Genomic DNA, 15835 nt, shown 5'->3' with positions numbered 1-15835 from the left:
TTAGAATATGTTTATTATAAGTGGCTATTCTTCTAAGATCTTTTAATACTTTTTTTTATTAAATTGCAATAAAAAGTAAATTTAAAAAAATATTTTCTATTATTATATTATTAATGTATTATTAAAATACACACACAGTGGCATGAAAAAGCATTTGCCCCCCTCCAGCTTTCTTTTGTTTTTGCTTTTTTTTTGTAATAATTTTTCCAAGTATTAAACACACTTTACTATAAGACAAAGATAACCTGAGTGAATATAAAAAACAGGTCCGGGAGTTCTCTGTGGAAGAATTGTGTTCCACTTTTCTTTACAGAATTGTTTAATGCAGCCACATTGCGGGGGTTTCAAGCAAAAAACGGATCATTCTACAGCATCTTAATCAGACTTTAACTTGGCCACTCCAAAACCTTCATTTAGTTTTTTTAAGCTATTCAGAGGTGGATTTGTCAGTGTGCTTTGGATCATTGTCCTGCTGCAGAGCCCAAACACACTTTTTGAGATCTTTTAGCTGATTCATATTGTCAGGCAGGTTCTATTTAGGTGATTTCTTGATTTTACAGGTATGGCAGTAATCAGGCCTGGTTGTGGCTAGTAAAATTGAGCTCAGCTGTAAGTACGCCAAAAAAAAAAGGCAAAAACACAAGAAATCTGTAGGGGGCAAATACTTTCTGACACCACTGTATATGCATATGTGAAACTTTATGTAAAAATCACATACCACATTTTATTATTTTTATCCCTTATAAAACTGAATATATCAAAATGTATAAATTATACTATTCTCATCTTGTTTTTTTTATCCAGTCAAATAAAATGGTTTCTGACAACATACAAAGGTAAAGCAGACTGGCATAAATGAATAAAATTCCATAAGTGAAAACATACACCCAAAAGACCCTAAAAAACCCTCAAGTTTTTTTTTATTACAAATGTGTTATTAGGCATGTTGGAGATACAGCTGAGCCTGGTCTTGCTGACAGTCTTCACTTGCAGCAGAACCACACCAGATCTTGTGTGGCTCTTACAAAAAAATTAAAAAGTAGATCTTCCTCTGACATTATAGCATTAAACTGCACAGATTTGACTTAGAATAACAGCCATGGATAACAGCTAATTTACTTTCAGGAGAAATTCTAAACTATTAGCCCTGAATACTGTGTATTATTTATATGAGAGGATATTATATACACTGCTCAAAAAAATAAAGGGAAAACTAAAATAACACATCCTAGATAAAATATTCCAGTTGAAAATCTGTATTTATTATAGTGTGATGCGTTGAGAACAAAATAACACAAAAAGTATCAATGTAAATCAGAATTATTATCCCATGGATGTCTGAATTTAGAATCATACTCAAAATCAAAGTGGAGAATCAAATGACAGGCTGATCCAGCTTCAGTGGAAATTCCTCAAGATAAGTTAAAATGAGGATCAGTAGTGTGTGTGGCTCCATGTGCCTGTATGACCTCCCACAACTCCTGGACATTCTCCTGATGAGGCGGTGGATGTTCTCCTGAGGAATCTCCTCTCAGACCTGGATTAAAGCATCAGTCAACTCCTGGACAGTCTGTGGTGGACTGTGGCGTTGGTGGATGGAATAAGACGTGATGTTCCAGTTGTGCTGAATTAGATTCAGGTCTGGGAACGGGCAGGCCAGTCCGTAGCATCAATTACTTCTTTTCCACCTACAAAGTGCTGGTGCCGGAGCCGGTTCCTGCTAACCTTTTAAGGACCGGCCCGTGTTTCCTCTGCTCTAAGGGGTCACTTACTACTTATGTGAATGTGGGCGTAAACAGAAGTTGGGGGCTTTTTGAAAACAACACAGCAGAACCCGAGCTCCTTTTAAAACTTGTGCTGCTGTCCTCACTTTAGATTCATTTAGCTGCTTCTACTGCTCTTAGCTGTGAATTGAGGTGAGGTTTGTAAACAACTTTGTCCTGGAGATGCTTCAGAGCCCCGCCCTTTGGCTGCTCGCGTCACAGGTTCGATGGTTCCAGACCAGCAAGATTGTGGGGCCAGAACGGAACCGGCTTTTCTGGCCAAGAATTTGTTTTTGCAGTGGAAACGCAAAGAACCGTTTCGGGAACCTGGCACCAGCACTGGCACCATGCCGGTGGAAAAGCATCTAATGTTTCCAAAGAAATGCCTCTCCACACCATTACTGACCCACTGCCAAACCAGTCATGCTGGAGGATGTTGCAGCAGCAAAACGTTCTCCACAGCGTCTCCAGACTCAGACAGTCACGTCTGTCACACGTACTCAGTGTGAACCTGTGTGAAGAGCACAGGGCGCCAATGGCGAATCTTTGTGTTCTCTGGCAAATGCGAATCGCCCTGCACAATGTTGGGCTGTAAACACAAGCCCCACTTGTGGACATTGGGCTCTCATACCACCCTCATTTTTGACAGTTTAAGCAGAAACATGGATATTAGCGGCCTGCTGGAGGTCATTTTGCAGGGCTCTTGCACCGCTCCTCCTGTAGCGGTCCTGCTGCTGGGGTGTTGCCCTCCTACAGCCCCCTCCATGTCTACTGGTGTACTGGCCTGTCTCCTGGTATCTGCTTCATGCTCTGAACACTGTGCTGACAGGCACAGCAAACCTTGTTGCCACAACTTGTATTGATGTGCCATCCTGGATGAGCTGCACTACCTGAGCCACTTGTAGACTCCGCCTATGCTACCTCTATGGTGAGAGAACTGACAAAATGCAAAAGTGACCAAACCATCAGCCAGAAAGGATGAGAACAGAGAAAAAGGTCTGTGGTCACCACTCCTTTATAAAGGTTGTCTTGATAATTGTCTCTTATTTCTACCTTTTGTCTGTTACATTTCCACAATAACAAGTGAAATTGATTCACAATCATTGTTGCTTTCTAACTGGACATATTGATTTTACAAAAGTGTGGTTGACTTGGAGTTACACTGTGTTGTGTATAATTTAATTGTGTTTGTGAGAACCGCAGAAGGTGTAGCTGCCCAATTCACAGTACTTGCGTTGCTAACGCTAGCTCTAACTAGCGCGGGTAGCTACTTTTAGTATGGAAGCTAGCAACAGTTGCCAGGCTAGGATTGGTCAGTGTCTGTGCATGGGTGGGACTTATGCGCGCTTTTCGTTTGAGTGACGAGACACGCCGCGAATGGGCAGCCTGCGGGCGGGGTTTATGTGTGAGGTGGGTGTGGTCAGGTGTTCTTGCTGGTTTTCTGCGCTGCGTTCGGCGAGGCTGGATTTCTCCGCTGCGGATAAACCCTCAACAGCTCGCTTTGAGACTCAGCTGAAGCTGCGGGGCAGTCGGTAAGCGGTTCTGAACACTCTCCCGAACCTTCCAACACAGTTTAGACCCGAGTTTTAGTGCAGGTGGGTTCAAATCTGTGTACAGCCCCGCAGAGACCATGCGTTCTGAGGCCTGTGGTGTTAACCAGGCCGCGGGCAGCGCGCTCGAGTTTGAACGCAGACGGAAAATGCGGTGCGACTCGGCGGATTGCCGTGAAAATAAGCTCCGCGGTTTTGGGGAGGAGAGCGCTGAGCGGCCGAGGGGGGGGCGCGGACCGGCCAGCCGAGCGCGTAAACAGGCAGGTTGGTCGGTAGGTTCGGGTGCTGACCCGCGGCAAGGCGGTTTATGAACCGAAACTGTAGCGATAGAGTGGCAGCGTTCCAATATTCCCGCTCACCCTGCAGCATTCAGACGCCGAGCACCCTGCTGCCCGCCCACCGGGGTCCGCTATCGAGTGTGCACTTGAGCACTTACTTAAACGCAAGCTAGTAAAGTCATACAGTACAGTAATACACACGAGCCAACGTGTTTTAGGTTAGGTAACCTAGGTAGCTAACCTAACTAAACAAGAGTGAACTAGCGCAGCATTTTTGTAACGTCTTTGTACTCTTCAGCGAGACATTTTAAAATGGGGAAACGTTATAGTTAGCTAAATAGTTAACTAACTAGTTAAATTAATAATCTACGTGCTTTGCTTTAAGCATAGTCCTACACCAAACATAGTGTTCTAGTTTGGGGAAACAAGTATGGGAAATGCAGCTATATTTTTTCCTTACCTACTGAAGTCCACACTGTGTGTATGAGTTATTGAAGCATTTGTCACTGCATGACAAAACTAAAATGTTGTTCACTGTTATATATGTGAACAAACATACACGTGTTTTACATCAAATATTTTTGTTGAAATCTCCATTGATTGTATACGTTGTTAATGTAATTATTATAGTGACAGGCCTAGAAGTGTCACAATGCAATGTTTTTAAGTACTATATCAGTTCCCAAAACACAGTATGTTTATCAGATGTATGTTTAAAAGTTTAGGTGTTAAGATTGGTGTTTTTAATCCCCTCCCACTCGATAACACCAATACAACAATAGTGTTGTATTCTGCCTTCAGGTCCCTTTGTTCTAATTGTATAAAAAGTTACCTGTTGTTACTCACATTAGACAGTTTTCCTAATATTTTATTTTTAATCAGTATATGATGTAGTGCTTATAGTTGCAATGTATCAAGATATTTAATCGTATCCTCTGCATCATGACTCATATTAAATCCCCAGGTCCTTACCACGACCCAGCTTTATTTTAACTGTTCTACCTTTAATATACCTGTACTTAAGAAACACACTAGCTGAGCTTTTACTACATGCAGACAGTTTTTATTGGGCAGTGTCCCACAAACTGTTAGTGTTCTGCTGTAAACAGTAGCTGATCAATGCAGTTTAAGAACGCAAGTGTGCACTAGAATAGCATTCTAGATGCAACAGAAGTGTCAGCTAGTTAAATGTTGCACGTTAGTTGTTACATCTGTTTTAATGATGTTATTCTTTGTGTGCTTAAACGTCCTTTAACCTCCTGTTAGCCTCCTTATAGGCTGTTAAATCCATATTTTTAAGTAAATCATGTATGTATGCAGGTATAGGCAGTCACTGATCGTATGTATTCATGGAGACTGTATACATTATTAATGTCAGAACAGTCAAAGTGAGGTGTTAAAAATACACGCTGAAACTCTCCCAGTCTTAATGGCTGATGGCTGTTATGTTCTTTCCACAGGTAATATCAGAAGGCGGCTCATCTCTTTATTTATTTTTTATTCCGTTTATTTAATTCACTTTTACTTTGAACCCAAAACCTACCTTTTGCCTTCCCTACCTCCCCTTTTTAATCAGCGTGTATTTTTATTACCTTATTTTGTTTTCGGTATCTTCAGAGTCGGGATCTGTGACGGCTCTTCATGGCAGTCAGAAGGGGACACATTAGATACTTAAAAGTGAGTAGAATTTGTGTCTAATAGGGATGCAATATTACTATACTGCTGCTTTAGTGAGAAAGCAGAGTATCATGATTTCCGACCCCACATTTGGTCGATTAGATATGTTTGTGACGTGTTCTTCTTTAGTATATAATGGTAGATGCCAGACTAACGCTGCTAACAAACACTGTACGTGGACTACAATCACCTTATTTAATTGTTAAAAAATTTATTTGATCTTTTTGAAAACCTGGAACTACATAAGTATTCTGCTTTGTAGTGCTATTCCACTTTTGACCTGGACTGATGCCATACACTATGCTGAGGTGAAAGTTTGTTCATGTTTATATACTAAAATAACTCCTCCTATGTTCTAAACCACATTCATTTTGAGGACATTACAGAGACAAGATTACTGACAGTCCAGGTTTTTTTAGGCGTTAGCCAAACATTGAAACCTAAAGAATCACAATTCTGATTTCTTGACTGTGTTGACTGAATCTGGGGTCATACATCAATACTTCCTTTTATATGAACCTGAACCCACTCTGTATAAATATTTTCCATCAGGGGGTGCTAGTAGCACTCAGATTTGTGCCTTATTTAAAGAGACAAAACCAGCACAAGCCACACCAAAATAACAGTTTCTTTCAGTCATAGCAGAATTATGTTGATTTGTGAGAGAATTAATAATGGTAATTTAGGTCTTAAATCTGTTTCCATCTCTCCATTGTGTGCTTCTGACCGTGTTCCGTGGCTGTAACAACTAAAACCTATTAAGCTATGACTGTAGTCTAACTCGGATCCTTCGACCAGAAGTTTCATACAGCATAATCACTGTGTTTGTGTGGACAGGAGGTCTTAGTGCAGGAGGACAAACAATTTTTTTGTAAGAGGAGAATGCTTACCCTCAGTATTAAAACGCAAGGGGCAGTATGTGTAAAATGTTTTAAGGACTGTAGACATTATGAGGCCTTAATCATTCATGCAAATGACTATCCTCTGACATCTCTGTGTGAAAGCTGAATTACCCAACCCCCCCCCCCCCCCCCCCCCCCCCCCCCATCCAGGTTCTGATAATTGCTGTTTGTTCGGATGGTGAAAGTCGCTGCTTTAGGAAAACACAACAAGGCCTTTCTTCTGGCCTGAATGAGACATTTTAGACAGCAGAGAGCTACGGCTGATCATGGAGACCACTGCTTAACCCCACATTCCTACACGGCTGCTTATTCACTAAGTTTCTACTTAAAATCAGATCATTTTTTAAATAAAATCTTTATAAACATCAGTTTCACTGTAAAAAGTGCACTGATTGTACATTGTGAATAAGTGTACAAGTGTAAACTCCTTACTCCCGTCTCACCTCTTTCTTTTTGATGTGTATCTGATGAGAGTTCATGATGACTTGTTTGTGTTGAGTAAATATACATTTACGTGCTGGTTGTTAAAAAATATTTTGCATTAAAGTTAAGCAAAAACAATATATAATGGTGAGCAATTATTTAAAAAGATGGATTCAGTGCAAAATTACATCAAACATGTAGTTTCATATTTTAATAATATGGATTTTCCTTTTATATATTGTTAGAAAACAATGCAGTTGACAGAAAAAAAAATACCCTTTGTTTAAATTTGAGACACGTTTTCCACTAGGATAAGATTCATTAGCACGAACGGTAACACTGTTCTTTTCTCTAAACCTTACAGGAGGTATATGACATGTCGAACGGTTACGAAGATCACATGGTGGATGAGCCAAAAGACCCCAAAACCAACCTAATAGTAAATTATTTACCTCAGAATATGAGCCAAGATGAGCTGCGCAGTCTCTTCAGCAGCATCGGGGAGGTGGAGTCCGCTAAACTGATCCGTGACAAAGTAGCAGGTAAGTGTTTACCGTTAATCAGTGTCGGGTGCAAAAACAAATAATTTTGCTTGATTCAACGGAATAAAGTTACCAACTGAACATGCATAAAATTCCTTTTGCTTTATAACAAATGTAGCAAATTGGTAACCTTCACACCCACACAAAGTTAAAATAAAACATTTTTTAACATTTAGTGTTTTATTGTTGTTTTCGAGTTTTAAAAAATAAGAAGTTTGGGTACCTCTGGAGATTTTACTAACTTTTTCTAAGTTCTCAGGCATTAATTAACTTGATATGGATATGACCTGTTCTCGAACATTGTTAAAGAACCATCTGAAGAAATTCTTAGCTGTTTCATTTGTGTCTTAGCTGTGTTAATTGTGGGAAGAAAGGATCATGCTTTTAGGCTTATATTGCAGCCCTTTGTTTTTTTAAATCAGCAAAAAATAAAAATGATTATTATTTATTATATATATATATATATATATATATATATATATATATATATATATATATATATATATATATATATATATATATATAAAAATAAAACAACAAAATTATCACTGAGCCCAGGTTCAGCTAATCAGCAAATATGTGTTTACTAAAAGGTACAAACAAATTAACAAAAATAAATAAATAAAAAATAGCTGAGTCTGGCCTCAGTGATTTTCTTTCTTTCTTTATTAATTTATTTATATGCTTCCTTGCTTGCTTACTTACCAAATTATGAATAAAATTTTCCTCTGTGAGAAAAGAAAATACTGACATTTATTTGCTTATCATAATAAGGCTCTACTTGTTAAGCATTCATTTCTCAAAGTTTGGATTTTATTTGGTTTATTCTCTTAGGTTTGTTCCCATTTCTTTAATGCGGCCAGATCATTCTTGATTATAAGTCGTTGTTTGTTTGTTTGTTTGTTTAACCTTTTGAATACTCAAATGTTTTTTTCTTTGTATTTGGAACGTTGCAACGTTTTTTTTGTTTTATTTTATTGTTTTCCTTTTTTTTTCTAGGCCACAGTTTAGGGTACGGATTTGTTAACTATCTTAACCCTAGTGATGCAGAAAGGGCAATCAGTACACTCAATGGCCTGAGGCTACAGTCTAAAACTATCAAGGTAACGTCACCGAAGGTGTTCCTGTGTACAGTGCCATTTTCTCTTTGTTGTTAGACTAATCACGTTGCAGAAGTAGTTCAGTTATGTGGCCTTTTAAAGTTATTTTATCTGCACTTATTTTGCTTTTTTAGGCAAGCAGTTTAGAGGTTATAATTACCCCCCCAAACACACACACGAAAGACAGCCACATTCATGTTGTTTCCTCTGGAGTTCTCTTATTGGTTTAAACATGAGCTTAGCACAGTTTTGTATTTGTTAAATTCTGATTTAATGCCACTCCTTAATTTTTTCCCTGGTCATTTTAGTAGTCATATACAGTTAGCATTAAGCTGGTGCAGTGAGAGATATATTTTACATTTACATTTAAATTTAGACTTCTGTGTTTCTATCAGAACCCTTTTATCCGCTCTAACAACTTCACTCTCTGTTGTCGGCAGGTTTCCTACGCCAGGCCCAGTTCTGACTCCATTAAAGATGCTAACCTTTATATTAGCGGGCTGCCAAAGAGCATGACTCAGAAGGATGTGGAAGACATGTTCACACGTTATGGTCGGATCATCAACTCTCGTGTGCTTGTCGATCAGGCTACAGGTGACCAAGAACAAAGTTCTTATTTGAGAAGACATCAGTAGATTAGAAAATCTTATTTCTCATGTGTTTTGCACTGCTTCTGTAGGGTAGAGTAGCCTCATAAGTGATATAAGCCTTTACTCCTCCAACTAGTACTGGAGCTTTCATTACAATTTCATAGTTCCATGAAAACATTTTGGTTGATTCACTGTTTGGTGCTGATTTATCGCTTTAATGATGATCTGTAATACCTGTTTGATTAAACGGTCTTTCTCCCTGTTGTCAGGACTTTCTCGAGGGGTGGCGTTTATCCGCTTTGATAAGCGCGCAGAGGCAGAGGATGCCATCAAAGACCTGAACGGACAGAAGCCTCCGGGAGCGACAGAGGCCATAACAGTTAAATTTGCTGCAAACCCCAATCATGTAAAGAACACCCAGATCATCTCTCAGATTTACCATGCCCAGTCTCGCCGATTCGGAGGACCTGTCCATCACCAGGCTCAGAGGTTCAGGTATGAGGACCTTCAATTTTTTTTTACTTTCTCTTTTTAACACTTAAAAGTGTTAAGTGTAATTTTTAACTGATTTCACCTTTTGTAGGTTCTCCCCGATGGGTGTGGATCACATGAGCAGCATGTCAGGCGTGAATGTACCAGGGAACTCTACATCTGGTTGGTGCATCTTTATCTACAACCTGAGTCAGGATACAGATGAGGGCATCCTGTGGCAGATGTTCGGGCCCTTTGGCGCCGTCACCAACGTCAAGGTCATTCGCGACTTCAACACCAACAAGTGCAAAGGCTTCGGCTTTGTCACCATGACCAACTATGAGGAGGCGGCCATGGCCATTGCTAGTCTGAATGGCTACCGCCTCGGGGACAAAATCCTGCAAGTCTCTTTTAAAACCAGCAAATCGCACAAGTAGAGAGCATGCAAGCACACCCGGTTCCCTCAGTTCCCCAGGTTTTGTACAGTAACGAAGTTTGGCGCGAGTTTGAAGAGTTAAACTATTTTTTTTTTCTTTTTCTTTTTTTTGTGTACTCTACACACAGCAGGTCTTCACTTTGTCTCTAGTGTTCTACTGAGCAGATCGTATTTTCTTTCTATTTTAATTGGAATTGTGGGATGCTGAAAATGTTATTGATATGTTGTGGGTGTCTCAAAGCATACCCCAGTTCTGCATCTTACGAGAGTTTTAACAACGTTAATGTGTGATACTAGTGTCTGTGTGCCATATGCATGGTCAGACTTGTAGGACACTGGCTTCAGCGTCCAGTTCAGCACCCCAGATTTATTACAGTGTTCAGTATTTAAGTTGCCTTATTTTTCCACCCCTTCTTTCCTTTAAAATGCCTCTTTTAAAGCCCCCTGGAGCACTTTACTGGTTGTGTTTACAACTGGACTGCAGTTTTTTCTTTGCCCTCTTCATGTCAAAAGCTGCAGCGGGAAGCACAGCCGGCTCTGGGACTCTGGGCTGCCGTGGCAGAAAAGGCGAAGCGTGTGTTTGTAACACAGATGGTTAAAGTGTGTGTTCGATGAGTGGAACGTGTTATATATTGTAAAATTCGTCTGAAAGGGACCCTCAGAGAGAAAACGTGACAAAAAAAGGACCAAAGAAAAGGTTGAATTCCCCACCCCCAAAAAGCAAGTGAGCCATTTGAGTGAGTTTCGCCCCCTCCAAAAATGAGTTTAATATTCTGAAGGTTTTTTGGTTACCTGGTACTAATAATGTATCTCTGTTCAGAGTTTTCACATTTCAGCATCAGCGATCTCTTTGTGAAGTTTTGGTTTTCTTTTTTTTTTTCCTTTAAGTTTTCTTTATTTTTGTTTTTTTTTTCTAATTGGCCATTTTTTCTTTTGAATTTATTTTGTTTATGTGCAGTTTAGAGTGGTTAGATAAAAGTTTGTACTAATCCAAATGCTTCTGAAGATTGCCTTTGTGATCGTTTTGTCGATTTTTGTTTGTTTTTCTTTCTTTTTTTTCTTCTTTGATTTGCTTTGAGTTCATGTTTCCTTTGTTTTGATTGTTTCACTTGGCATTTACGATCATTAAATTTTATTTCTTTTTGCTGAAAGTTTTGTTTTGTTTGGGTTTTTTTTTCTTCTTATTGCTTTTATGATTTAATTTTAATTCCTTTTTCACTTTTAGGATATGAAGGAGATTCAGATCCATACAGTTCTGTTAGTATAAATAATAAAACTTTGGTATGACGAGTTGAAGCAAAGCCCAGGATGGTTAGTAAGAGATAAGATAGCCAATGTAATAGCTAGCTTGATGTTTGAATTGGCTGTCGAGCTAAAGGTAAGATAAGGTTGAACACGATAATGTTAAACAGTTAAGGTGCTTTTTCTGCACCCTAGTGTATATAGTCTAAATCACACAATGTTTGTGTCAGAGGGTTAAAATTACATACATCTCCAACCATGTTAGCAAATTTAAAATGAAAGGTTTGCTTCACCCTCAGCTAAATTTGGCTGGAGCAAAATAATGGTTCGTGGTTGATTCTATGAACATGTTAGCTCAATTCATTTACTTCCCCAGAGTAAAAATGTTAAGATTTAGGTTATTCACAACTGTTGAACAACATTTTCAAATTACTATTAAATATGATTTGGGTTTGATTAAGGATGTAGCTAACTTTATGCCCAATATTTTCTAACCTTAAAGGCACTGCTATATTATGTAAATAACACTGAGAAGCGATTCAGACTTAGCAACACTATTTGTCTCCTCATCTAATCTATTTAGGTACTAGCGAGGTGATTTTAGTTTAATCCCTCAGTTATGTTCGCTAACTTTTGGAAACTAAAAAAAAAGAAGTTGGCTCCACCCTCGCTAATAACTAGCTAATATGCACTAAAAGGGATTTTGGCTAATTAGCAAACTGTTAGCTAGTTACTTAATGGACTGAATGAAACCATCTTGTGTAACATCTGATTTAGCTAATACAGAATAATATATGTTGAGTACACTCTCAGCCTTGCTTTTTAACGGGCTAACCAAGCTACTGTATGAGGAATTAAGGTATTTTTTTCCCTCAACTATCTTAGCTAGCTTAACTAAGTAGCTAGCTAGCTAGCAATTACATAAAAAAAGACCATATATTCAACAAAATGTATATCACATTAGGTAATGGATGGATAATATAAATAAAAAGTAATGTTGGTTTGTTGTGCCCTCAACCATGTTAGATAGTTGGCAGCTACCTTTTTTAGAAAGTGATATTTTATCACTGTCAGCCACATTTCGGTAGGCTATTAGCTAGCTAGCTTTCAGCTCAGTCATATCTCTTATTTAGCAGCTTACACACTCTTAAGTGTTTTGGTTAGCAATACCCAACTTTAACTTTATCTTGTACACATTGCTTGACAAAAAACAACTTTTTTTCAACTTTAGATAAGTAGTTAAATTAGAAATAATCTTTTACTGGCTAACTTGGGTAGCTTGTTAGCTAAGGTCTGGCTAAGCTGGAAACAGTCAGCTTTACCTTTAATCTTTTGTGATTCCTTCATCAACATTTAAAAGCGGAGGAGATAAGAAGAGAGGACCAAATAACGTGTAAAATGAAGTAGAGTGTAAATGAATATATTGTGATGGTGGGAACTGAATATTCCCAGAGTTGTTTCAGCAGTTTGGTGCCTTTGGGTTGGCCCTGTTCTGACATTAGCTCTGTTGTATTGAGCAGAGGAGCACTGGGACTTGGTAATATTCAGAGAAACACAAACTCAGTCATTTATAGACATGTAGCAGATGATCAGACTGTGTTTTACTATTCAGACTCCATTTGCCTTTGTAAGCATCACTAGCTACAGAAATAGAGTAGCTGTCACTGTAAAACAAGAAAATAAGATGTCTAAATGCATTTTTGAACCATTTTAATAAATCATTTAATGGTATCAGAATTTTACGTTATGTAAGGGGGTTCTTCAAGCTTTAAAAAGGTCCTACTACTAAAATTATAAGTGGTTTAAAGTATCCATTTATTCACCTGTATTTGTAATAATGTTTTTTTTTTTTGTTTTTTTTTTTTTAAGAAAACTGTGTACACTACATTTTCCATCATTATTTACAAGACTTGAAGTTGGTCTAAAGTGTATGCACGTGTTTACCACCACTCTACACTCTCTGTTTGTCCGTTTGGTTTTAATCGTCAGTTGGTAAATTAGAACTGTTTCTGAATTTAGTGAAGTGTGAGAACAGCTTTTAAGCAACAGCAGTTTTTTAAACTAACTTTGTCTGTGACTGCAGACTAAGGGGAAAAAGGTTGTATATAAATCCAGGCTGTGTTTAAATGTGGATTTTTAGTGAACTTAACCTGGCTTTTATGATGATCTAACGGCCTTTAAGTTACTGCTTCTGGATTTACTTCAGAGTTTGTTTTGCCGAGTGGTTAAAAGCCTTAATTTATGCAGGAGCAGACGGCGAGCCGTCAAATGGGAGAAGAGGACTATTTATTTTTGCTCATTGTTTATGGTTGTTCATGTTCATTGGAGTGTTTCTTTTTTTATTAAGAGATTTTGAAAGAACATTTTGAAAGTGTTTACGGTAAAAGATCTCTATAAAGACTGACTGTAACATGAAGTTTTGAAATAAAACAGGTGAATATTTAAAATTGTCTCTGGGTTTTGGTGCTGGAGCTGCAACAGCCTTTCGATATTGTGGAATTTTCCAAAAATAGTGAGAAGAAAAACTCTTGTGTAATGATATTGAAAGCATTGTTTATGGTATTATGATGAACTATAAACGTGATCCTGTATGCACTGATATAGGTGTCTAGTCTTGATGGTGAGAACATTTAGGGAAAGTGTAGTGTAGCACAAAAATTCCTGTCTGGGAATTTCCTGCACTCTAAAGTAGAAACTGAGACTTACTTAGAGTAGAGCTTAAAGTTAATGCAGAAGTTCAGCATCACCTAAACATTCTGCACTTCTGAAATTAAACAATATTGATACAGATAAAACCCATCTCAGTTTCAGACATTTACCACGTCTGAACATTTGTCTGCTTTCTTGGGCTTATACTAACCCGTAGATACTCATGAAGTTAATGAGGTTGTAAATTACAGTATCTGATCGTGTCTGTGTGGTTGGTTGCTGCTAGTGTTACATTGGGACCAGTAATTTACCAGGACTATCATGTATTTAAAGTTGTAGAACAGTAGCTATACTTATAGAATCTTAATATTTCATGTGCAGCTAATGTACATATACTTATTTGGACTTTTTTTTTTCATCCCTGTGCTGCTTTTACACTGGAAACTTTCCAGTTATGGAAAATCAGTGCTACCAGCTACTTACAGTGGTATGAAAAAGTTTGGGCACCCCTGATCATTTTCATGATTTTCCTTTATAAATCATTATATATCAAATCAGCAACTTCAGTTAAATATATCATAGACAAACACAGTATTATTTGAGAAGTGAAATTAAGTTAATATGATTTACAGAAAGTGTGCAATAATTATTTAAACAAGATTAGGCAGGTGCACAAATTTGGGCACCCTTGTTGTATTATTTTAATATATATCAATGATTATTGGAACACAACATTTGTTTGGTAAGCTTATTCACCCTTGACCTACATTCACCAGTGAATCTAATTATGAGAAAGGGTTAATGTGCCAACTGCAAGTTTTTGTCCTCTTTGCATCTTCTCTGAAGAGTGGCAATAGGACCACAAAACCACTCTCGAATGACCACTTCAAATAACACAGCATTCCAAGACCAACACTTTACTGATCCCCACAGTAAAATGTGGTGGTGGTTCATCATGCTGTGGGGCTGTGTGATCAGTGCAGGTACTGGAATCTTGTTAAAGTTGAGGGTAGCATGGATTTCAGTCAATATCAGCAGATTTGCAGCAACAATGATCAAGAATCAGTGATACAGTTGAAGTTGTTCCAGAGCTGGATACTTCAACAAGACAACAACCTAAAGACTAAACACTGCTCTAAATCTACTAAAGCATTCATGCAGAGCAACAAGTACAGCGTTCTGTAATGATCATCTCAGTCCCAAGACCTGAATATTACTGAACCTCTGTGGTGTGATTTAAAGCGGGCTGTTCATAATCAGAACCATCAAACCTGACTGAACTGGAGATGTTTTGTAAAGAAGAATGATCCAAAATACCTTCAACCAGAAGCCAGAAGACTCTGATTGGAACTTACAGAAAGTGTTTAGAGGCTGTTATTTCTGCAAAATGAGGATTTAGTAAATAGCAGTAGATATTATTAGTTAGTTATGCACCTGCCTAATTTGTTTAAGGAATTATTGCACACTTTCTGTTAATCCTATAAATTTCGTTTAACATCTCAAATGTTAAACGTGTTCCTTTACTATATGATATATTTGAAATAACTGAAATTGCTGATGCAAACAACCAATGATTTATAAAGAAAAATCAGAAAAATGATCAGAGGTGCTCAAACCTATTTATACTACTGTAAATCAGGGCTATCAGCGTGTTGGTTTCCAAAGGTAAGTTTTAAGTGGCATTTTTTAACTTAACTTTACATTTTAGTGCTTACCGTAGTGCTTGACCTTATTATAGACTTAATGATATAGACCTCATTTCTTGTGTTGCAGGTCTGAAATACAGTAATGGATGTATATTACCAATTAAATTTAGTTGACTAGATGAAACATTCTTGGGTTTAAATTGTCTGCAATTTGCAGATATCTAGATATATTTGATCATTTATACTACTTTTCCTTTGCTCCTGTAACTAGATTTGGCTAGAGCAATAGACTGTGTTAATGTGACTTTAGAGTACTATATCAGGACTTATCTTGAAGATATAGCATAAGAATGATTCTTCCACATGCAGAGTGCAATTACCCATTCTCACCAGAAAGCACCCTCAATCCCCCAAGTCTCTAAACTTACGCACATCAGCTTGAAATGGATTAGCATAATGTAAGGTGTATTTTACACATGTATTATTGTTGTATCAAAATATCTAATCAATATTTTAATCGTGTGAATTGTTGAATAATTTCTGATCAGTTTTCCCATTTGGAAAAA

At 37.8% G+C, this 15835-nt stretch overlaps 1 protein-coding gene across 4 annotated transcripts; it reads left to right on the top strand.

Moving 5' to 3' along the window:
- The first annotated feature begins 3160 nt into the window (after positions 1–3160).
- Positions 3161–12835, top strand: elavl1a (ELAV like RNA binding protein 1a). Of its 4 annotated transcripts, none has more exons than XM_007234369.4 (7): positions 3161–3295; positions 5052–5268; positions 6958–7135; positions 8135–8238; positions 8676–8829; positions 9095–9320; positions 9409–12835. In XM_007234369.4, exons 2-7 carry the CDS (start codon positions 5233–5235, stop codon positions 9731–9733), a joined length of 1023 nt encoding a protein of 340 aa, XP_007234431.1. In that variant the 5' UTR covers positions 3161–3295; positions 5052–5232; the 3' UTR covers positions 9734–12835. The 4 variants fall into 4 exon arrangements, with proteins under 4 accessions (XP_007234431.1, XP_015457083.1, XP_015457082.1 ...); XM_015601596.3 differs by having other exon boundaries at positions 3164–3295; positions 5209–5268; XM_015601597.3 differs by lacking the exon at positions 5052–5268.
- Positions 12836–15835: the final 3000 nt, after the last annotated feature.

This window comes from Astyanax mexicanus, chromosome 8 (assembly GCF_023375975.1).
Source record: "Astyanax mexicanus isolate ESR-SI-001 chromosome 8, AstMex3_surface, whole genome shotgun sequence".
In the NCBI taxonomy this organism is placed as follows: Eukaryota; Metazoa; Chordata; class Actinopteri; order Characiformes; family Acestrorhamphidae; genus Astyanax; species Astyanax mexicanus.
This window is presented reverse-complemented; position numbering and strand designations above follow the sequence as displayed.